The sequence below is a fragment of the Megascapheus bottae genome, chromosome 10, assembly GCF_031878675.1.
Source record: "Megascapheus bottae isolate mThoBot1 chromosome 10, mThoBot2.hap1, whole genome shotgun sequence".
Lineage (NCBI taxonomy): Eukaryota > Metazoa > Chordata > Mammalia > Rodentia > Geomyidae > Megascapheus > Megascapheus bottae.
Window position 1 is genome coordinate 18,136,951 of NC_143518.1, and position 25,471 is coordinate 18,162,421.

Consider the following 25,471-nt stretch of genomic DNA (forward strand, 5'->3'; position numbering starts at 1 on the left):
GAAATTGTACCAGCATACATAGTCCTACCAGCAGAGGTTAAAAGTACTTATTCCATATTCTGTAAACAAGAAACATTATGTCAAATGTATCTAGTCTGGTGGTATAGAATGGTATTGTTTTTCATAAACATCTGCCATTTGTAGTTCTTCAGTCAAGGAGTTGTTCACATGGTAAGCTTTTATTTTTAATGGGCTCTCTGTCTTTTGACTACTCGTTTGTAGAATTATTTTCTATTTTCTTAAAAGATAACTACTGCTATATACACGATCTTACTCTATTTTGTGGCTTCTTTACTTTTTTATAGTAATTTTGGCCAATAGAAGTTTTAGTTTTAGTGCATCCACATTAGTTACTGATTTTCCTTAAGATCTGAGCCAAGCACAGTGGCTCATGCCTGTAATCGTAGCTACTCAGGAGGCTGAGATTTGAGGATCGAGGTTCAGAGCCAGCCTGGGCACTACAAAAAAAAAGATCTGTGCATCTTGTGTGCCTTACTAGAAAACTTCTTTTCAAAATCATCTCATGATAGAGGTATTTCTTTTTTCCTGAAAATTCTGGCTTCAATATGCATTTTGGATATACTGAGATTCTCTTGCTTTGCAGGGCCACACTCCTGCAATCACTAAAGCATTACAATAAATCTTTGTTACTTTATAGGTCACATAGAACTCATTCTGAAAGCATTGTGGTTTTAAAAAGAAGACAACAAGAATTAGGACTTACTTTGCTCTGGGTTGATGGACTAATCCCGGAATTTCCTTATTAGTTTTAAGTCTTGCATTAGAGGTGGCACTTTTTTCCTGAAATGCACAAACACACAGGTAAGATGAGGTCAGGACTGGCAATAAAACATCATTGGGACTTTTCATCACAGAATGGTCACTGCTATCATCTACCTCATAAGGACAAAGGTCCTTGAAAAGATGCTATACAATTCAAGTGGAAGCTGCCAGACATTTAAACAGGGAACACAGCTGGGGAAGGAGGAATTTGCTTTATTTAGAAAACAACTAGCAGCTAATATTCAGTTTTTCAAAGATCAAAGAACAGAAGAATCCTGCAAGACGAAGGGGAGTGGCTGTACCACCCAGCGGCTGTTGGCTTGCCCACGCTAACTGGTGAAGTACATTTTATTTGTAGAAGACAACCGCAGTTTCTGAGACACAAAACTGCCTTCATCATGGGCTTTAGCCATGACTAAGATTAACATTCTTAACCTCATCACAAATATCAGAATTGGATTTAATTGGACTATTAAAATTTATTAGCTGGGTCCGGGAGTTTGGCCTAGTGGTAGAGTGCCTGCCTAGCATGCACGAAGACCCAGGTTCAATTCCTCGGTACCACATACATAGAAAAAGGCTAGAAGTGGTGCTGTGGCTCAAGTGGCAGAGTACTAGCCTTGAGAAAAGCCCAAGAACAGTGCTCAGGCCTTGAGCTCAAGCCCAGGACTGGCAAAAAAAATTATTAGCTGGACAGTTTTTTTTTTTATTCCCAGTATACAATCCACATAGCAGTGAAATATTATCCAATCTTTACATGCGCCTTATCAGTAAGCATATTATTCCCAGACTACTATTCAATGTTTATTATTTATTTATTTGGCAATATTGGGGTTTGAACTCAGGGCCTGAGCACTGTTCTTGGACTTTCTCAAGGCTAGATCTCTACCTTGAGCCACAGCACCACTTCTGGCTTTTTGTATGTACCAAGGAATTGAACCCGGGTCTTCGTGCATGCTAGGCAGGCACTCTACCACTAGGCCAAACTCCCGGCCTCTGGTTTCACTTGTTTTTGAAATAGGCTCCTACTATTTACCTATATTAGGCTACTCACTGTACCTAGGCTAACAGGCTTGTACCAATATGCCTGCTCTCCATTGAGAAGGGGTCTCGCACACATCTGTAAGGTGTGTGCATAATTTAAGGATATCTATAATACTAAGCGCCAGTGGCTCCCACCTGTAATCCTAGCTCCTCAGGAAGTTGAGATCTGAGGATCACAGTTGGAAGCTAGCCCGGGTAGAAATGTCCCCATGAAATTCTTACCTCTAATAAACCACTCAAAAATTGGAAGTGATGATGTGTGCTCGAGAAGAGTGTTAGCCTTGAGCACAAAGAGGCACAGGAACAGTACCCAGGCCCCAAGTTCAAGTCTCACAACCACCACCACCACCAACAGAAAGTGAGTGATGAAAATAGCTCAAATGTCACTAATTTTGCAATATAGGGTCCTGCTCATCATTTTCCACCCTACGCTGTCTGTCTGGTCTACCAGGCATTGAGATGGGCATATATGAATGACATGGTTCTCCTTCTGTTCATGGTCCAAACACTTTGAACTGAGATGATACACTGTAATTTTCAACACTGCTGATGCTTCTTTTATTTCTAAGAATGCAAATTAAATCAACTTGTTTCTTCCTTCCTTATCTCTCTACTTTAGTGAAAACTTTCCACTGACAGAGTAAAAATAAATTAGAAGAAAATTAAAGTATATGATTAAGGGTCCAAATAAATACATTAGTGCTGAAGATGAACTGACTCTTGTTTTGCCAAGCAGAATCTCAATAGCATGTCTTGGCAAGAGAAAAACAACATGGTCTTTTAGACACACTTAAGACCTTTAGACAGCTACATACAGAGTTTATTAATTTATAAACATTTGTACATATATTTACAATCATCTATTATGAAGGTATCACTGTTTCACATGCAGGTCTATTGAGATAATTTCAACTTTTCCTGTGCCTCTGACATTAATACTTCACAATCAGCATTGCCAACATTTTTCTCTTCTCTTTATAAGATGTATTGTTTTCATTTCTAGTTTGTTTGCACTAAAAATGACTGTGAATTATTCACTCCAAGCAGCCAGCACTCCACACTATGACCACTAACTGAATGATTCCTTCAAAGTAACTGTAGAGGGGAAGGCTTGGAAGATGGCAGAAAACAATGGCTAACTTTTACTCCTTTAGAAATAAAACTGAGCCAGGTGCTGCTAGAATCCTAGCTACTCAGGTGGTTGAGATCTGAGGATTATGGTTCAAAGCCAGCCTGGGCTGGGCAGGAAAGTCCATGAGACTTTTATCTTCCATTAACCACCAGAAAACTGGAAGTAGCACTGTGGCTCAAAGTGGTAGAACATTAGCCTTGAGCAAAAGAGCATAGGGACAGCACCCAGGCCCTGAGTTCAAGCCCCAGGACAGACCAAAATAAAAAATAAATAGGACTGGCCCTGTTGCAATACTTCTATAAGAACTTATAGTGACCACAAACTATGTCAGTGTTTTAAGCTGTCTTCTCCCAAACCTGGATTCAGATCAAACATGAACCTCAAGATATAAGGCCAACTGCTCTCCTGAAGGCTATTTTTTCCAGAGACCTGGTTTACCATCTCTGTTAATATATAAATCTTATTTTATATAAGATTTATTGTTTACTATCTCTACCTAATTCTTTTCTGACTGGGGGGGGGCGCAGAGTGACTAGCTAATTATGTGGTTCAAATGGTATAGTGCCTGCTTACCAGCTAGAGATCCTTGAGGTCTTGAGATCTCAGGACTACCAGAAGAACAACAAAAAGGCTTTAACTTGCCTATATATGACAACATGCTAAGTATTTCTTCCAGATTCCTAAGGGTACATCGGTGAGGAACTCCCTTTTGAACAGCACTCATACCCTGGGCATCCATACCAAACCCTTCTAGCAGATTTAATGTATATGGGGGCAAAGAAAAACCACTCTTCCCTAAAAGGACAATGAGTTGATACTGGGTGTCTCCTTTCTTCACCTTTGTTCTCTTATTCTGGGTGGAACTATTGGAAGATGGAGACAACAGACCAAAGCTGACCCTTAAGTTTTTCTGTCTTTCCAGGCATTAGCTGTCTCTGATGCAGAAAAAAGGCCACATTAGACCATCTCTGAAGGTGCCTGCCTTGCTTCCAAACTCATGCATAACATTAGGACAGGAAAGTATTGCAGGACAAGACTCAGGAATGGATCTTATCACTTCAGTTTTTGGTCTATATACTACTACAATAATTAATTATAACAGAATAATGCTTCATGAAAATATATAACAACATTAAAATTTTTTAAGCTCATCATACTTGAGGTATGGTACTTATTATTTAACCTCATTTAACAGATTAACAGTACTTTATGAGAGGGGCTCTATTATATCTGTTTTATAGATTAAAAAATTGGAGCTCTGGAAATTATCTAAAAACTGTTAGTTAAAAATATGAAGTTACTTAAAAATGTTTAGGCCATAAGTGGTCTAATCCAGTTTGTGAAGATCCAGCCACTTCTAGGAGTCTAGTTTTCTAGATTCCAACACGTACTTCTTTTCTGAACTTCCATTTTCCCTTGGTCAAATTGTAATAGCCACTCTGGTTCCTTCAGCTATGTTGGTTCTAGTCCAACTTTGTCTCTCAGTGGAAATTACACGGGGCTTTCTGTCTGTAAAATAGATTGACACTTAAGTCATAAATCAAGTGTCATATCTCTCTCCTAAAGCTAGTTTATACCCCAGTAAAACCCTGCATCTTATATCTTTATGGCACCTGTACTTTGTCCAGGACAGCCAAGCCCACAGGCCACTGTTGTGCAATGGCTTATATGGCACATCAGTTGTCTTTTAGGATTACTCACTATGTAAACAAACAAGTAAGTGTTTTAACAGACCTATGTACAGAAGTCTAATGCTTATATACATAAGTTTTCTGTTTAATGCTTTGAAAAATATAAAACAAGCAACGGACATTTAATGATTTGATGAATTAAACAAGAAACCACTACTCCCATTTGTCTCCAAAACGTTTCCCATCTTGCAAAGCTTAAACTCTGGCTAATCCCTCACCAGCTCTCCATACTTTTCTCTCCTTCACTACCATTTACATCTCATGAATGAGACTACGCTAGATTGCTGTGCACTTTGGAGAACATCTTACACAAATGGCCACTCTTATAAATGAGAGAATAACAACTGATATTTTCCTAAACTATTACGACCTAAAAGGATTATGGAGAAACATTTCAAAGGTAATCGAATGAAATGGTGCATGTTAAGGTTTTTTTTCCTTCCATAAAGAAACTTGGGACATACTTTAAAAAGAAAAACACTCTCCTGAGGTTCTTATAACCCAACTTAAATGTGATACTGCCTACATGCTTGGATGGTTGCTCTCTTCTTTCCCTGGGGTCACAGTCATGGTTTTATTCAATATGATAATCAAGATAGTGATCCTTCTTCCCTCTTATATTTCCCAATCTTTATACCTTCTCCCCAACGTTTATTCCTGGGCCCTCAATCCTATCTCTTTCTTCACTGGAATTAATAGTATAATATACAAGTAAAGTTAGACAGAGGTCCATTTATGCATTCCTCAAGCAATATTCGGTGTCAATGAATATTAACAACTGTACACAAAGAAATAAGTTTGGCTGTAAAGGTTTATATGCTGTTAGGTTGAAATACTGCACACATACCAGAAAGAGAGAATTGTGTAAACAGTGACAAATCCCTGACAGGGCCATCAAAAGAGACAGTGGGTCTACCCAGGAAGAGTATAGGACCCTGGCTACGTGCTCCTGCTTCAATGTGGGCTCTAGACATAAGGCTGGAAATCTATATACACAATGGACACGTGGACTATGAACCTTGAGGATGTGACATATTTTTTGTTATATAACCTCTAAGAGCAGTGAGCTTGGGACTATCTGTTAGAGCTGGAAAACAGAAGTGAGATGACACATCTCATCTCCTATCTACTTTGACAATGGTACCTGCTTGCTAGCACCTAGAGCATTAGCATTCAGACATGGATTTCCACTTCAAAGACTCATACCAGGTGGCTCATACTTGTAATCTTAGCTACTCGGGAGGCTGATGTCTGAGGATCATGGTTGGAAGCTAGCTTGTGCAGGAAAGTCTGTGAGACTCTTATCTTCAATTAGCCACCAAAAAAGCTGGAAATGGAACTTGGCTCAAGTGGTAGAGTGCTAGCCTGAGCATAAGGCTCAGGAGCTGCATACAAGCCCTGAGTTCAAACTCCAAACACAGAAGACTCAGTTTGTTCTTGCCCTTAACAGAATTGTCTGCAATGGGCTCAGTGATCAGATGCCGGCTTTTCAAACAAACTTTCACTCAATGCTCTTGTTTCATAGCTCGATCCATATCCAGAGATACCTGTGCTAGCAATCTCCGATTCTTTTGTCATTTCTGTAGTCTAACTTAGGCTTTTGTAGGTGTACTAAATTAGTTTCTACTTGAGTCTTCTGTTTTCAGCTTATAGAATGTTGACATTACTGCTCCTGTTCTCTTCATCTTAAAGGATTATTATTATTGCACAAAATCCAATGGCTGTGTCCCATCTACCTTGAAGCCCAGTCTAGTCACTTCCACACCTTCCCCAGCGCTGCAATCGGATGTGGCAGTTGTTATTAACATGTCCACCTGGAGATGAGGAAATGGAGCTCCAGGAAGTTGCTCAAAGTCTCTCAGAGGGTTTGAATTCAGGTCTCTCCAGCTGTAGATGATGATCTGAGGGTTCTTGTGAAACCCTGGTAACAACGGCCACATCACCAGGTATGTGCTCTGTATGCATTAACTGTAGCAGCTCCGTGAGGCAGGTGCTGTTACTCTTAACTCACTTTACATGGGAAGAAACTAAGTCCATGGAGCAGTTTCAAGAGCCTACCAGCCCATGTCAGAAAGCCCAGAGATGGCGGCTTCAGAGCCATCTACTGATTAGCACCAAAGACAATCACTGGTGGATATATCTTGAAGATTCCTCTAACTTGCTTTAACAACCTTCCCTAGCTCTGTTTCTTCTCTTCTGTAGATCAGTTTCAATAATATTTAACAAAAAAGTATAAAAGCTATAGTTAAGACTTAAAAACAGACCTCTTTAACTAGCCAACCCAAACAGAAGCAATAGTTATTAAACAGCTAAAGTAAAATCATTTTGAAAACATTTCACATGAGTTATTCTGCTAAATCACACTGTCTACTGTAGTTGCCTGCAGACATTCAGCTCAAGGATAATGTCAAAAAATGTGCCATACAAGTAGGCACATGAAAAAAATATACTTCAAGAGAGAAAATGACAGCTAGAGTTTGCTGTCTAGCCTAATAGTCTAAAATTATGCATGCTAGAGGGTGCTATTGAACAATTTAAAGGTTTTTGTCCACTTAGTCTTTGAGTTGATATAGTATTGCATCAGGGTAGAACGAACTTGTAATTTTTAATTAAAATATGTTGAATTTCAGTCTGGTAACTGTTAACCAAAACTGTTAAGGACAGAAAAGATTTAAAAATAAATTACGTTCAGAAAATGTGCAGTTAATCCTAATTCGTGCCATAGCATTAATTACTTTTTGTTTTCTTTTTTCCCCTCTTATGTCTGAGAACTTTATGAAAAGATGATGAAATGTCGGGGTTAAAACTCCAATAGATGACAGCGTCCCTACGCTGCATGTATAAAGACTTATGTCTTGTGATAGTTTAAAGAATGCATGAAAGAAAGGAAAACAAAATCAAACTGTTCATGCTCAGAACACCTTAGTTCTACCTCCCTTTGTCCATAAGTAAGCTAAATAGCCTAAGTATTTGTTAATCAATGATGAGTCAGGAAATACCTCGAGTTGAGAAAAGCCTGTGATTTTGCTGACTGACACAATGTTAATCATACAAACTAAGCCTATCCTAAAGGCCATTCCATTAGGAATTAAGCTCATATAAGAATTTCTATTCTTCTCTTTCATTAGTGATACATAAAATGATTGATTATAGAACTGCTTTGTTTTCCAACAAATAATAATAGTAGTAAGTAAAGGCTTAAGTTTTGAATGAGTAATAATGATAATTTCCAGCAATTTACGAAGTTTCTAACACTTTAATACTTGCTTATAGAAAGAAAGCATGGAAGAATCATTGGTATCTGCTGACAGGCCCTGTGTATAGATAGATGACAATGCATTAAAGTGTCATGATATTACCGTAATTATTCTCTGTCTGCTTTATTCATTGCTTGTTACGGTCATTATTCTCTGATTGCTTTAGTCATCACTTTTCCATAAAGGATGAAGGACTTGAAGTAGGAGAAAGCCCTTCTGTGCAGCTTTGATATGTTAAGTTAAACCATTATTAGGCAAAAGGGTCCCAGGGAACATGTGCTGACTGACTGGCAACCTGTTCAGAGAGAAATGTCAGTGGACTGGTATGGAATTTATCCAAGTTCACAAAAGCGTTCCAGGGATACAGGGAGAGATAGTGCTCCCTAACTGTGGTGAAAGAAAAGGTGAAGAGCCCAACACTATTTTGTTCTAACTCCCACCCCAAATCTCTTGAAAATTACTCAGTTTAATATCATCTATTTTCTCCTTATTCCGAAGTCCAGGATAACTTTTGCTAATAAATAAAAGATCTGGAATTTTCTGGATTCTGACGTGAACACAGGAGACTTTGTTCTCTATAAAGCATGTGTGTTTCTTCATGTACTGGCTAGTCTGTAAGCATTTAGTTTGTTCTTAGGAGCAGTTCACAATTGCACATGAAACACACAGGCCCTTTTGCTGTTGGCAGTGATAAAACAACTATTCTGGTGTAAGAGATAAAAGAAGAAAATACCAGAAGTTTTCTGGCATATGAAAACTGACTGTAGATATTAATCTAAGGAAGACCTCATCCAGTCTATCGTTATAGAAATACTTAAACATAAGAGCTCCCCTATGAAGCAGCAATCCCACTCCTGGGCATTTGCCCAAATGTCCATAAACAAAGACATGCTAGAGTTACTATCACAACCATGTTCGTTGCAGCATTATTCACCATCACTAAGATATGGAATCAACCCAGATACCCCTCAGTAGATGAATGGATCAAGAAGATGTATGTTTTCACAATGAATTCTATGCCGCCATCAGAACGAATAACATTGTCCCATTTGTTAGGAAATGGAAAGACTTGGACAAAAATCATATTAAGTGAAGTAAGCCAGACCCAAAAGAACATAGGCTCCATGGTTTCCCCCACGTGTAATAATTAGTATGTGCATTGGATTTTCCTAGCAGAGGATCACAATAGCTCAAAAACTATGTGCATAAGGCCTTACATGATGAGGCTAATTGAAAGGAACTCCAGGACAGGGAAACAAGAGATTTATCCTTGTGATTGTTGTTTTTAATGTACAATGTGAAGTTATTTCTTTACTTTTTTTCTCTTTTTCTTTTTCCCCCCTTATGATTTATCCTCTGTTGTTGCTGTATCTCACTTTGGTACCTGTTATAAAATATACATTTATTTGTTTATTTGAGTCAGAGAAGGGAAGGGACAAACAAAATGTGAGACAAAGGACAAAGGATGAACCAGTGTAACAGATATTCACAAGACAATATGTTGGAGATGAATTTTACGACTTGGGAAGGATGCAGGGGGTGAAGGATGCAGGGGGTGAGGGGGGGAAGTGGGAGAAAACTATGGGAAGGGTAGCAATGTTCAAGGAGCAATGTACTCACTACCTTACGAATGTTACTGTAATCTCTCTATACATCATCCTGATAATAAAATAAAAGAAATAAAATTAAAAAAAGAGATACTTGAATATGTCTATCCAGCAAGTCAGATTTTTTTTGGAGCCCCAAATTTACTTTTCAAAGAGTTACTGACAAGACACGGGAGAGAAAACACTTTGAGTGAAGTTATTGGGCTAGGCAAGGTATATGCTCTGATTGTGCCCTTTAGCTGACACCTATCTATTGATCCTAAAATGACTGATTTTTGGCTCCCAGTTACCACTGAATGTCTGCTGTCATCCCAGTAACATCTACCTGACTCACACCAGGCCAGAAGGCGGTGGTTCGACAAAACCCAGCAGGTGTGCTTCTATCCCTCACTCTTCAGTCAGGACATGGGTGGGGAGGGAAAGCTATGCCCATGGGCTGTTTCTTGGAAGAGGGCACAGGATTAGAGAGAACCTGGAGTTAGACACACCTTCTGCTCTATAGTGTGGTATAAATAAGGTAAATGTCTTTTTCCAGGTAATCTTCTGTAAAATCAGACAATTCCATGAAAGGCTGAAATGTATCTGTACTCAGCCAGAGTTCTCATGGAAAGCACAAATAGCACTGTAAACAAGAGAGCTCAGGCCCCCACTGAACAGAATTAAGAAAATAAACTGTTTTCAATGGTCATTTACATGGGGGAGATTGTTGTTTTTATCAAGCACTAATGGAGAATAGTCCTGTCTGTTCGTGAAAACAAGCAATTGAAGAACGGCTGTCAGTCACCATCTCAGAAACCTATCATCAAAGAATTATTCCAGGTAAAATGAAGAATTCATGTCATAGGAGCATCTCTGCAAGGTACTGGCATTTTTGGGTGGTGGTGGTTTGGGGGTCCCACTTCATTGTCCCTGGCAGGGGAAGTGGGGTTCAGGACTTGCTGGTCAAGGATGTTGGAGACAATTGTTTTAAGGGTGCTGGTTTGCCCTCTTATTTATTTATTTATTTATTTTTACCAGTCCTGGGGCTTGAACTCAAGGCCAGAGCTCTACCACTTGAGCCACATCAACACTTTTTTGGCCTTTTTCTGTGTATGTGGTACTAAGGAGCGGAACCTGGGTCTTCATTCGTGCTAGGCAAGCACTCTACCACTAGACCAAACTCCCCGCCCCCTGCCCTTTTATTCTTTTATCTGCAAAAAAGAAACCTAACAATGATTCTTTCACATCATTACTTTTTCTAGGAAGAGGAGAGTCAGGTTACTGGAATACTTGACAAACGTATCAATTTCCCTTAAAAGATCCTGATATGCTTTTTCTTCTGGCTCATGTGACCGCACACAGATTTTGCTATCACTGAAAGGTACATCCAACCAGCTTATTCATTCTAGTAAGCCACTGTAAAGTTTCCAAACTCTAGGTTTACAAAAAGCTTAGAGTTCCCAGAAACTCAACTCCTGCATTGTCTTCCTAAATAATGCACTATCTGTTGGGCATTAGTGCTATATTATTGTGCAAAGCAGAGTAAACATCTTTCCTTTTTGACCTCTTCGAGTTGTAGGAAAAGATGACTAATCACCATCGCTTAATGCACGTCCACTGTGTATTGAGTAGCTTATGTGAATTCTGGCTGACACTTTAAATAACCTGACTGCCTGCTACAACAAGTGGGATAGGAGTTTAAACTCTAAGCTCCAGACTCCTGAGATTCTTTACATTGGGTCTGCCCACCTGCCCTCATATGCCAAATGAAGAGCCACAGTAAAGGGCAGAGAAACAAGGTTTACTGAATGGCACAGTAATACCACAGGATCACAGTATTTCAGCTTGTCTCCAGCCCTTTATTGGGTACAGACAGCATGAGCTATAGGTCTAAATAGATAATTGAGGGTAGAGAGTGAAAGGCTACATAGTTATAATAATCCCAGTCATAGCCATGTTCCCAGAAGCTGAGATGGTAGGACAGGTCATTGTCTCCTAATTGGTCAGGTGGGGCCTGCTACAATAGGAGTCTTTGACTTCCTGGCAGATGGTCCAATTTCCTGTCCTGTCCTTTCTGGTTTTCAAGATGGCTACAAAGTGACTGCAGGAGAGAACAGCTTTGGGCAAAGGACCCAAATCAAAATGGAGGAGGCTGAGGTATTTAGCTTTTCTCCTGTTTTATTGTTTTTTTTTAATTTATGGACTCTAATAAGGTACTTATTTCCATGAGTATATCTGAAGATGAATTCCATATCCATGATTTACAGGGAAGGAAATGAAACTCAGAAAAATTTTAACTCATGTCGCTTTCAAGTTTGCAGGGCTAGCTTCGGGCACACTCTCACTGTGGTCTGACTTAGGCCTAGATAGCCTCCTTGCTCTTCTTCATGATTCCACCAAGGCCAATGGTCCCAGCAGTGATGGAGCACTTAAGTTCTGGTCATGTATAGTGGAAGTGTGATTGATGTATATGAGAAAGTATTGCTATTATTAACGCACCACATCAGGGGAAGAGATAGAGAGCTGAAGTACGTCACCAAGAGTCTAATTCCAGATTCTCAACAGTCAGGGTGGGATGGGAGGCAGGACCTGCTCCTCTCATCCTGGATAATATCAGCAGTCAATAGACCCTTTGTCTGGGAGGCTGGGAAAGGGCAAATGGTGGCACTTGACTTCTAGATTTCTTCTGAAAGTTTCCTACCAAATTTTGTTCATAATCTGATGGTTTATGTATATTTTGACCTTGGAATTTCTATCCTATAACATGGGCCTTAAGGAATGTTCAAAGCTGGGTGTGGTAGTACATGCTTTTAATCCCAGTCCTTGGTAGCCTGAGGGAGGATGCTAACTTCTAGGCCAAGCTGGCCTACATAGTGAATCTGAGGCTGTTTTGTTGAGGCAGAACACACAAAATCCTAGTCACCATTCAAGGAAATAAAAGAGGATGCACAACTTGGCTCTTTGCCAAGATTAAGTCCTCTACAAGCCTTGTGAAAGAAATTCCCAGTTCTTATTCACATAAATCAAGGCCTTAGAAATGTTGAGGCTAATTTATTGATGAACAGGAAGCTTCCTGTGTTCTGTGTGAAGCCCTATAAAGTCTACTTAGTGGTGAGAGGTGGGAATGGAAAACTGAAATCTGTAGTGACTTGTACTAATGAAGTAATGAGGAGTGGGAATGGAGAGATGGAAATATTTGGGTTGAAAAATCCCAGCCCTTGGAAAGCTAGCTGTGGACATTAGCCAGCTATGTTTTATTCTTACCATTCTGAATGCCAAACAGATAAAGTCGGACAGATAGGAAACTTTATATACAGACATGTGCCAGAATTAATATAAAAAAGGGAGGGTTTATCTCCATGAAGGCTTTTAGGGACTAGAGCTGGTGAACATGCCCCTGGAATTCCCCAACTTCCCATCTGAGCAGCCCAATCAGCAATCTGATCTAGAATGGGAGTCTCTGCCAGTCAGCTACAGTCTATGGTTCTACTGCCAAGGTACTGCTGCTTAGTTTCTTTTAAAAACTTTCTATATGTTCAAGAGCACCAGAAGCAGGCTAAATAATTTCTAAGTGAAATGAAGAGGTGAAGGGCAAGATGTTTTAAACTGAACATCCCAGGCTAACCCACCACTAAGAACAATCATGAGAATTCTTGCTGCACACCCACATTGGTATTCATGAGAGACAGCAGGCCAGATACATCCTCTGTGAATTCCCATGGCACTCATGGACGGATGGCAGCTGAGGGCAGCTCACATGCATGCAAACAAATCAGCAATAACTTCTAACTGGGTGTAACACTTGCAGATGAGAAGAAAATACATATTGTTTGGAGCAAGATAAGAACTGGCACGAGTTAATAAAAATAACCATTTCAAGAACAGGGTGGGAGGGAAATGACAGAAAGGTTAGTACAAGTCTTGTGATGCTCTGGGTGGCTTTTATCATGCAGTGACTCAGTTGGACAAAAAATAGAAATGGATTCTCTAAGCCCAGTCTCCCATTCATCTTTTCTCTTCTAAAATTAAACCACCAAGGATCACGCTTTTAAGAAATGAGTGTGGCATTTGTTTCTTTTCTGGCCTAGTGGCCCTGGGCCCAGGCCCTCAACAGGAATCACCTTTGTATGATTAGTAAGTCTTTTTTTCCCCCTTCCTCAACAAACTGAATTTTTCCAGAATAAAATATAATTTTTGCAGAAAATCCTGCTGTGACTGTACAGGTTTTTAAGATCTCAACAATCTTGTCTGGAGAGGGAAGGTGCGAGGTGATATCCTTACTGTTCTGTTTCTAAATGAACAGGGCAGGTCCTGGATCTTCTCCTCTCCCATGGCCCTTCCCCTCCTCTCCTTTCTTTGCCAGTTCCAGGGCTTGAACTCAGTGACTTGTACTCATGCTCTCCACTCACTCTGTTTAACGTCTTTGCTCATACCCAGTGCCCTACTGCTTGAATCACGGTTTCTTAAGAAAATAGCATATTTATTTTCAATTCTTATTTAATCTATTTAAATTTTAAAATTAGCTCAAGATGTTAGTTAAAGTTTAAAAAGTCTAAAGTGCTAGCAAAGTAAAATAGGCAAACACATTAATCTTTCTTACTTTGTAGGCAGGGAGGAAACTTTCTCAGCATGCGTGCGTGCGTGCGTGTGTGCGTGTGTGTATGTACGTACTAGTTCTGGGGAAGGAACTAGGCTTTCTTGTTATTTCTTAGATTTCTTCCTTACGAGTTCTTTGATATCTCTATCCCCACCAGAAATTATAGAACTTGCCTTGGTATGCATATCCTTTTGGCGGAGAGAATGAGAAAGAGGGAGAAACAACACCTATGTTTGTGTATACGCTTACTAACAAGGAAGTTATGCCACATAAATGAGTATAAACCATGAGTGGCTATACTTAAAGACAGAGAGGAGAAAGATGATGAGAAATCCAGACAGTTAAATAAATAAGAGAATGGCATCCCAGTTCAAGTTCCTTAGCTTGGCTATGAAGGTTTCAAGCTTAAAGCTTGCCTACTAGAATGTCCTAGGAGGTCCTGCCTGGCGTTTACTTTTGTCCTGTTCAACATAGTTTCTGGAATGTCCTAGGCTTTCTCCTAGTTTGGTGACATTTTTGTCAGACGGAACAATGGGGTTTGCATTCAGAGTTTTGAGCTTACTTATCACTGAGCCACACCTCCAGTCGTTCTTGCTAGTTTTGAGACAGTCTTCCACTTAGCCCATACTTACATCTGGACTGTATTCTTCCTTTATTGTTTTTTATGTTTCCTTCCATACCTGGGATGACAGGTGCATGCTATTCTTCTTGTTGAGATGGGGCTCTAGCTGGTGTTGAATAGTGATCTTCCTCTTTATCTTGTCTCCTGAGAAGCTGGGATGATAAGTTCATACCAGGGCACCCAGTTAGTTGGGAGGGGTGTCTCATAATTTTTTTGCCCAGGATAGTCAAACTATAGATCTCCTAATTTCTGCCTTCTGGGTAGCAAGGATTATGGGTAGGAGTCATAGGTATCTAACTTGTTCTTTATTTTTATTTATTTATTTTTCTGAGATAGAGATTGTATGACTGGCTTTGAACTTGTGTTCCTCCTGTTTCAGCTTCTTCTTTTTTTAAATATATATTTTTATTGTGATTAATAGAAGGGTTACATTATATTCGCCAGATAGAAGGTGCATTACTTAACAACCATTGCTACCTCGTCTCATGTTTTTGCCCCCATTTCCCTCCTACAGCCTGCTTCAGCTTCTTGAGTGCTGGCTTTGTGGCATGTGCCTCCATGACTGTCTCACTTTGTTTACTTGGAAGTGTTCAGATGGTCACCGTATCATCCATCTCTTATCTTCTACTAAGCAGCTAGGCTTCCTGCAGGCCTTTCATCTCAGGCCTCTCTTGATTCTCTGGTCAGTCAGGAGCCCAAAGCTAGGTTTTGGTTGGGCAGACTGATCTACATACGAGCTTCTAGTCAAGGAGCAGGGATGGGGAGGTTTCGGTGCTGGCCAAATCATGTGTCCTGGTCACAACTGGTAAAAAAGGAATTCTTTGTATAAATTGGAAATGGCTCCAACAGCTTATGAAACTGTGCATCCAGAGTTGTGCAGATACCTGGAGGTGGTTTGAATTTGCCCACCTTGTGGGGGTGGGCATTTCTAACTTGCACCTAGGCATTTACAAAGCCTTTCACTGAGTCTGCAAGTCTCTCCTATTTGCGTCTACAAATGGCTCCTCACTGACACACTTAAGGGAGCATGTACTCCTGTTGTGCAAGCTCCATTGAGTGCTTTCAGACCTTTCTGCTGGATGGTAAGAACCCCGTGGGCAGAAACCATGGCTTCCTCCTTACAGCTACTTCTCAGGTCCCTAACACAGCATCTGGTACACAGTAGGTGTTGCAAGCATATTTATAGAATAAATTGGTAAATGGAGAGCCATGGAGATATAATGAAAGAAACAAGCAGACTTTAGACACCAAGAAGGAACTTGACATATTTGCTTATATTTCACTGAATGATCATAAGAAGCAGTAATTACCAGACAAAAAGCTAGGATTCATCTGTTCATACTGGAAGGAGAACTTCCATTTCTCCTTCAGGTTGGAAAGAAATGCATTGCTTCCAGGAAAATGAAAAAGCAGAATCCGGCCAGCAGTACCCCAAGATTGGCTTGGGGTTAAAGGGGATTTTAGACAGGCTAGCAGCTGGGAGGAATCCTGTGTGAGCCAGAATTTCAGTGACTCATGAGATTACTGATATGCTAGGCATCTTGGAACTCACAAAACTTGTTGAGACAAAAAACTCTTGCCCAGTTATCTGAGGACACTGAGGCACAAAGCCCGTCACTCGGTGTGCAAATTGGACAACAGGGAAACTGCCTACAAATGAAAAGCCAAGACAGAAGGAGGAGGAGTTACAGCTTGAGCAACACCAGTGTTTTGGAGGCATGGGAGAGAAAGGTTGGTAAAGAGCAAGTTCTGGGTGCTCATGGCAAGCTGGGTGAAGCAGGTGTCATTACAGACTGTTCTTCCACAAAGTCAGGGAAGAAGGAAGACAGGATAGAAGGCCACCACTTTCCATTTACATTCTAGGAAAAAAGAATGCTCTCTATGGTTTCATAGCTATTTTAAAATCTGTATCAATTGCATCAACATTTGCATTACATCTGATGATGACTGCTTACTTGTCAGTTCATTTTAAAGGTTGTTTCAAATCTTCACATAAAGATCTTATACTTTTTTTGTGGCAGTATTGGGGCTTGAATTCAGGGTCTTGCACTTGCATGTTTGGCTGGTGTTCTACCACTTAAGCCGCATCCTCAGTCTATTGTTTTTTTTTTCATATATTTTTATTGTAATTAATAAAAGGGTTACATGATATTTGCCAGATATATGGTACATTAATTCCCATACATTGATACCCTTTCACATGTCTTGGTCCCCATTTCCCTCCCCCCACCCCCCCTCAATCTGTTTCTTTGTTGTTTTGTTTTTTTTTGCTGCTTATTTTGGTGATGAAATGTCATGGAATTTTCTGCCTTGGCTGGCTTCAAACTTGACCCTCTGGATCTCAGCCTCCTGAATAGCTAGGATCACAGGCATGAGTAAGCTCTTATTTCTTCTTCTTCTTAAGAGCTGCAACACACCCCAGGATATAGGGCATTGCTAGTTGGCATTTGGGTTGGCTTGGTGACACTGCTTGGTTGTTTTGAGAGTAGCCTCATGAGGTAGCAGCCTCCAGGGTAGCCTGGGAGGATCTAAGCCTCTGGTGTTCACACTCTGGTATAGGCCCTTTCTCACAGAACTCGTCTATGTGGCAAATGCTGATATGTCACTTCCAGTTTAGGTTAGAAAGATTGTAGCTTGCTAGCTGTCTCCGCTTTTGCATGTGCACCTTCGCAAGGTGCCTGTTGGTGAGGATCTGAGGCCTCCCACAATGCTGTGGATGAGCCTGGAAAGGAATTCTCTGCACACTGAGATGACAGTGGCAGGGCCCACAGCACCCTCATGAGACAGCTGGGTTTGAATGACCTGCTAAATGACATTGAGTTCCTGAATTCACATACAGCTTGACATAGTATTTGTTTTAAGGTGCTTAGTTGGTGGTAACTTGTTATGCAGTAACAGAAACTAATATTCCACATGTAGCTGCAAAGGTACATGCAGTAGAATTTTGAAAGATACTGATGATATTAAAGAAGAGGCACCAAGAAAGGAAAACTATGGTTTTCCTAAATCCTTACCAGGACCAGAAATTATTCATCATAAACAAGTTTGCTAATAGATCAAAGTTGATATTTGCTGGCTTTGATTTGTGTTTCTTTAATTTCAAAAGTTCTCTTGGGCACACCATACATCCACCATGAATGCACACGAAAATGGGTAAGGTGAGGTTCTGAATGAATTATTACTGAGAGGTTGCTTCAGTCTTCAGGCAACTTCCGTGTCATTTAAAACTTCCACTCAACAATTTTTTTTTTTTGCCAGTCCTGGGCTTGAGCTCAGGGCCTGAGCACCGCCCTTGGACTTTCTCAAGGCTAGAGCTCTACCACTTGAGCCTCAGCACCACTTCCGGCTTTTTTCTATGTATGTGGTACCGAGGTATCGAACCCAGGTCTTCATGCATGCTAGGCAAAGCACTCTACCACTAGGCCAAACTCCCGGCCCAACAATTATTTTTAATAAAAGAATAATCATCAAAGTTGGCTGTGAAGGTAGAAGGCTTTCATACTAATTAATTTCTAAAAATGCACAGCACATTAAATGTTCATTAACCCGACAAAATACAATCATAATTTAAAGAAGAACATTAAATGTTAAGGAGAGACAGAACTTTGAGCCTCATGCTATGAATCTCGAATCAGAAGTGATCTAACTCCAAAGATCAATCTTTCTTAATGTCACTGACTTGAAATTTTAAGAACAAAATTGAACAATTCAAACAGAACTAAGTATTTATACAATCCCTAATGTTCACGGTAGTCTCAAAATTATATATGAACTATCTCATATATAATTTGAATATTTGGCATCAGTTCTTGGTGAGAATAAATGGATCTGGTAAACAGACACTGTACCTTTCATAAAAGAAAAACTATAAAAAAGGATCAGAACTCAGTGATACTTGAGAGAAACAACAAAGAAAGTAACAATGCTCTTCATTAGAGAAATGCATCTGACAATAGGGAAAATCATTAGAAGTCTCCCACACCAGTAATTCCAAATACCACACTAATGAAGACAAATGGGTTTTTAGTATTTAAAAAATTATTCTTGATGATAGTTCACTAAATTATTAAATACATCTGCTTCTACTACCAGACATCATAAAACGCTACTTTTATGGAAGACCTACCAAAGACTCAGTGGATATAACATGTGGATTTAATGTATCAGGGAAATTCTAGAAAGCAGTTTTTTGCCCCTAGCACCCAGGCCCCTAAATTAAGCAAAGAAGATATCAAATCATCACAGGCCTACATAAGCAGACTTTACGTGGCTGTTTAACTAGCTAGAGTCCATACTTAGCACATGAGGAATAAGTGACGATCTAATCCAATCATCACTGCTATTTTCCCAGGCTACCCTGGTCTGCGGAAGAAAAATGAAAAGTGTGGGCCATCACACTGGTTTTGCTATGCATTAAGCCCTCCAAAGGAGGGAGAAGGATTTACTTTTCAATATTCAGTGTCATCTCCTGCTCAGGGTCAAAGAGGTCTTTGGATGAGGCTATGGTACCTCAGCTCTTTGAAGATGCTGTGACCTTTGAGGGAGGTAGTCATTAAGAAACAAGAGCGTGAGCTCTGGGCCCATGAATAAGAACTCCATGCTTTTTCCTCAAAAGTGTGTTGGATCATTAGGCAAGTCAAAAAGACCCTTGTCTTTTCACTGGTATCTATTCAACACAGTATTACAGGAATTTTCTGACTAAAATTTTTCTACTAAATATCCATTTCTCTCTGTGCATAAGCAGATCTGTTATTGCTCTCTCAAACGGTGCTACTTCTCTAATTAGGAGAATAAAGATTCCTACCAAGATATTTCTCATTCGCTATTGGCTCTGAATTCTGAGCTTTCCTCTTGTGAAATATATAATCTGTAATCTCAGAAAATAAAAAAAATCAGTAAAATATGCACTCCTTTCTTCAAATCATTATTGATGCTATAATTTGCCATGCTCAGAGTACATATTTCTGCGACTCATGATTGTGTCATCTCAGGGACAGAAGCCAAGTTGCCTGGGACCAACTCCATCTCCTTTTTGGGCTGGTTGGTGGCCCTAGGCAAGTTAAGTGCTTAAATTTTCCTAATCTGTAAAGAGGGGGAGGAAGAGCAAAAGCATCATCTTCAAGAATGACTCTTATTATTGAGTTAAGACAAGTAAAGTACTTAAACATGAGCCTGACACACGGAGTTTGCTGCTCAGTAACTTTTTTTTTGGTATGAGTTGCTCAGTTCTACACAATCTCCACATGTGGTAGGATTGTTAGGTGGGATCCTGTAGAGGGGTGCCTCTTTAGTTAGGCAGCCATGGATTTAAGCTGCTGAGCCTCTCAACAAGTTGTGACAACAACATGTTAACAATCTAAACAGGACTGCACCCTGCAGGAAGGAGGAATTTGCCTAAGAGCAAACACAAGAAAGAGTTCAGGCCATGAATCACCCTTCCTTCCCAGAATATTCAACTTCAGCCAATTCAGGGATTCTGCACAGATAAAACGAAAAAGTATGGCTGACTGAGGAGACCTGCCACTACTACTTGAAGCCATATTAAATACTGTCACTTCCTGCTGAAGTTTGGATGGTTCTGTCCAAGTACGTTCTGCACATAAATCTTATGGCGCATGATCCAAGCTATTGAATTAAGTCACACTGCTTGTCATACTTTTCTCACAGGGTCAAGCAACAGGAACTGTCAGGCTGATGTGGCTTATCACACAAAAGAGGAGAGGTAGGATACTGCTTTTAAGAGTGCTAACTGCTGGGTAAGGAACTTCCAGGCTGATGTAGCTTATCATACAAAAATGGAGAGCTAGGATACAGCTTTTTTTAACTGCTGGGTACCATAAATGTATAGGCTCTTTGGGCTCTTGATATCATGGGAAGACCATGATGAGGTTTTTAGGTAAATAAGTCACTATCAGACCTTTTCTTCCTGTCATTTCTGCCAGGCTCAGAGCACATAATTTACGTCATTACCCTGTTACCTAGAGACATCCAGAGAGGACACTTGTAAAGTTCTAATCCTAAAGCGGAAAGGAGATCATGACTTGCTCTATGTGGAGAGAGAAGAGTAGGCTGGACAGGAAAGAGAGCACTGGGTCGAGGCTGGTGTTGGTGATAAACAGAAAGTTCAGTTACTTAGGATGTGGCTTCCACGGAAGGTTTTTAAGCTACTCACTATAAACAAACAAAATCTAGGATTTCCTGAGAGAGAAAAGTCATCCCATACAGTGGTAGAAAGGACAGGTAATTTAAATTTCATCTTTATGTTACCTATACACACGTGACAATGATGAATATAGGACTTTCGGATCCTGCCAATTCTTCCAGGGCAGGAAGGCAGGACAGAAAGAGACAGAGGCTCGGGGGCTAGACAGAGCAACTTCACCCCTAATTCCCTCACTTTCCAACTGTGTGAGCCTGGGAACATATCCTGTTCCCTGTACCTCCATTTTGTCATGCAAAAGATGATTATTCTGAAGACTTTATCACCTTTTCAACTGAACTTTTAAATTAATACTTCTTAGTAGCACATGCTAATTGTACAAGGGGGAAGTTCACAGTGACATTTCTGTGCACAAACGTAATGTATTCCATCAACCTCAACTTCCTCCCTTATCCCTTTCCCCCTCCCCTTCTTATGACAATGCCAATAGTGTTATTGCTCTATCTTCATTTTCATTCACTCTGTCCATTTCTCTCTCCTTTCTCAATGATATTCACTTCCTTTGAACTTTCTAGTATAATGAACTTCCCTCAAAACTAGCTTAGGAGGGGCCGGGAGTTTGGCCTAGTTGTAGAGTGCTTGCCTAGCATGCATGACGACCCAGGTTCGATTCCTCGGTACCACATACATAGAAAAAAGCTGGAAATGGTGCTGAGGCTCAAGTGGTAGAGCTCTAGCCTTGAGAAAGTCCAAGGACAGTGCTCAGGCCCCGAGCTCAAGCCCAGGACTGGCAAAAAAAAAAACAAACCCAAAACAAAAGCAAACACTAGCTTAGGAACATTGATGGCCCAAAATAATAAAAATTGCCCAATTCAAGGATATGCTATAAGTCTTCCAGTTTCTTCTAAAATCTTGGTACATCATGAGATGTTTCAAACTTGAGTTGTGTTTATGAATATATATTTACTCAAAGCATTAGTACTACTATGAATATTTATTTAATGAGTTCACTTTCACAAATTGAGCAGTAACTGACACGTTATTGTCCACCACTGTCCGGCACAGACACACATTTATGTGGTGGTAACACATATCCTCAAAAGAATAGATTTATTTCCCATGCATGTTACATGTTCATCACAGATAGGCAGGGCTGTTGAACCATATCCTGTCTTCACTCAGAGATATACAGCTTGATTAAATAATAACACTAAACAGAATGAATTCTTTTTTGAGGTAAGGCCTTCGTAGTTCAGGCTAGCCTCAAATTTCACAATCTTCCTGCTTTAACCTCCTGTGTGTTAGGAATATAAGTGTGAGTCATCATCATTCCTGGCAGACAGACAGGAATCTGTAGAATTCTGTACTGGCCTTTACTGACTGGTCTTATTGCCTCTATTCTAGTCTATTAAGTCACAAGGTTGACAAGGGCAAAGAAGTGCTCTTGGCCCCAGAAGGGGAAGACTGAGACTATAACAGGTATCCCTCAACTATTGCACTGTGGAAAAGAATCTGACAGGATTCTTTCCCAGAATCCCTTTCACAGATTCTTTTACTTAAAAGTCTGAAGCATGCAGTGAGAGATGCTCCAAGCCTTCAGGGTCATATCCTATCAAACCTTATAACACTTACACTACTCCATCTCAAATTTTCCTGAAAAGTTTTTTGAAAAAGAAGGCACACTTCCCAATTCATTCTAAGCGATGAAAAAATATTACAAAGGGGGTATACTATAGACCATATACGCCATATGCTTAGGCTGGGTTTATTCATGGAAGGCAAGGATGGCTTGGCCTAAGAAAATTAGTCAGTATAACACAGTACATTAGCAGAATGAAGTAGAAAAACCTACATGACCATCTCAGTTGATGCAGTAAAGATGTGGGACAAAATCCATCACCTTTCATGATAAAAAAAAAAAACAGTCAAAAGACTAGAAAGAAAAAAGATGTATCTCAACACAATAACATCCATACATAAAATCCCAAAGCAAGCATTACACTCAATGGTGAAAGACTGAAACTCTAAGAACATGGAAAAACAATAAGAAAAATTCCTGCTTTTACCATTTCATATATGCATGTATGAAAATAGAACCATTTGTCATTTTTCCCTGGAAATTCTAACCACAATAATGAAGGGAAGAAAAAAATAAAGGGTATCCAAATTGGAAAAATGATCTGTATTTGTAGATGGCATGACCTTATATATGGAAATTTTAAGCATTTATGAAATAACTTATTAAAACTTGATAATTTATTACTAAATTATAATAAATAACCAATAGAGTACAGTGCTAGTGTAGACACATAGAACAAGGAAATAAACCCCTACTTGTATGGTCAAATGAGTTCTGAAAAGCATGTCAAAGCAATCAGAGCAATCAAATGGAGCTGCAAAAACTGGACATTGATAGACAATCACCTAATATCATACTCAAAAATTCACTTATGCTGGGAGCTGACATCTGTAAATGTAACTACTCAGGAGGATTATGGTTTGAAACCAGCCCGAGTAGAAAAGTCTGCTAGGCTCTATTGCCATTCAATCATCAAGAAGCAAGGCTTAGGCTTGGCTCTAGGAGTAGAGTTCCTGTCCAGCAAGCAAGCTGAGCAAGCACAGGCCCTGAATTCTTTCTTTCTTCCTTTCTTTCTGTTTTGCCAGTCTTGAGCTTGAGCTCAGGGCCTGAGCACTGTCCTTGGCCTACTGGTAGAGTGCTTGCCTAGCATGCACAAAGACCCGGGTTTGATTCCTCAGTACCACGTACATAGAAAAAAAGCCACAAGTGGTGCTGTGGCTCAAGTGGTAGAGCTCTAGTCTTGAGAAAGTCCAAGGGCAGTACTTAGGAATCTGAAACTGGAGGATCTTGAGTTCAAGGTCAATTTGTGACAGTAAAATTCTATCTTACCACCTCAGCCCCGTCAAAAATCCCAAAATAGACCAAAAATCAACAATAAGGCATCAGCTCCCCCATATTAGGATGGCTTTTTTTTTTTTTTGCCAGTCCTGGGTCTTAAACTCAGGGTCTGGACATTGTCCTTGGGCGTGCTCAAGGCTAGAGCTCTACCACTTGAGCCTCAACGGTACTTCTGGCTTTTTCTGTGTATGTGGTACTGAGGAATCAAAGCCAGGTCTTCATGCATGCTAGGCAAGCACTCTACCACTAAGTCATGCTCCTGGCCTTAGGGATGGCCATTTTTTAATCCAGAAAATAACAGGTGTTGAAAATGTAGAATAATTCAAATCCTTGTGCATTTTTGGGGAAAATGTAAAATAGTAGAGTTGTAGAAAATAGTATAGTGATTACTGTAAATGTTAAAAAAGAAAAATACCTTATGATCCTATGATTTCATTTCTGCATATATATCCCAAGGAATTGAAAGCCATTAGAAGAGATGTTTGTATATCCAAGTTCCTAGCAGCATTATTCACAATAGGAAGTCAAAGGGTGGCTAAATATATTTTATGAATGGATGAGCGAAGCATGTTCTATATATGTGTATGTATATGTACATACTACATATAATATATATTACATTAATATATACATATATATGAAAAACTTTAAAAAGGAAGAAATTCCTGACACAGGCTATATCTAGGACTAATCTTTAAGAAAAGGTGTTAAGGCCAGGAGTTTAGCCTAGTGGTAGAGCGCTTGCCTAGCATGCACAAAGACCCTGGTTCGATTCCTCGGTACCACATACATAGCAAAAAGCCAGAAATGGTGCTGTGGCTCAAGTGGTACAGCTCTAGCCTTGAGAAAGCCCAAGGACAGTGCCCAGGCCCTGAGTTCAAAGCCCAGGATTGGCAAAAAAAAAAAAAAGAAAAGGTGTTAAATGAAATAAGCTGATCTGAAAACCATACAAATATATGATTCCACTTATGTGGGATGCATAGAGCAGTTAAGATTTTAGAGACAGAAGACAGAATGGTGACTGGCTTCTACTGATGGGAAGTGGGAAAATGAGGTGTTATTATTTAACAGGTGCATATTTGATGATTTCTGGAAATTTTGGGCAGTAATGCCTTTATAGTAAGCCAATTAAATGTAATACCAGCCATCTAACTGTATACTTAAAAAATGGGTAAGATGGCAACTTTGATGCTATGCATTTTTTTAAACCATAGTTTTAAGAAAAGCCATGCAGCTGTATCTAACTGAAACATCACACACGCCCGCATTTCCTGATCTCGAAAAAGAGGGAAGCGGCTATGTGTATTCAACAGAAAGCAACCCATTTTTCCTTTGCTTGCAAAACAAAACTTGGATGTGAAACTGGTAAAAAGAGGTTAAGGTAGTCTGTCTGCTTCCTGCCGATTTATGAGGTAAGTATGGAGTGAAACAAATAATTTTCCTATTTCTTTTCTTCTTAAAGAAAAACAATTCATTTTTCTCATAAGCACATTTTATTAGGATTTGACTCTGGATTTGCTGAAGTCATCCTATCTTCTCTGCAGAGGAAAAATGCTGTCTGAATTTTCATTCCATGTTGGCAGGCAATTAGATTTGAAGCTTGTGTTTACTTCTCTCATTGATTTTTATACAAATTTAGATGTGGCTGGAATGTGCAGTTGTCTTTAAATACCTACTGCTTA

General features: G+C 39.8%; 1 protein-coding gene across 2 annotated transcripts in view; it reads right to left on the reverse strand.

The window, feature by feature from the left end:
- Positions 1-25,471, reverse strand: part of C10H1orf21 (chromosome 10 C1orf21 homolog) — a 192,248-nt gene that overhangs the window by 23,312 nt on the left and 143,465 nt on the right. For both annotated transcript variants that reach the window (XM_090340255.1, XM_090340256.1), the window contains exon 4: positions 725-801. In XM_090340255.1, the coding sequence (XP_090196381.1) occupies positions 725-801 (77 nt within the window). The remainder of the gene's footprint in view (positions 1-724; positions 802-25,471) is intronic.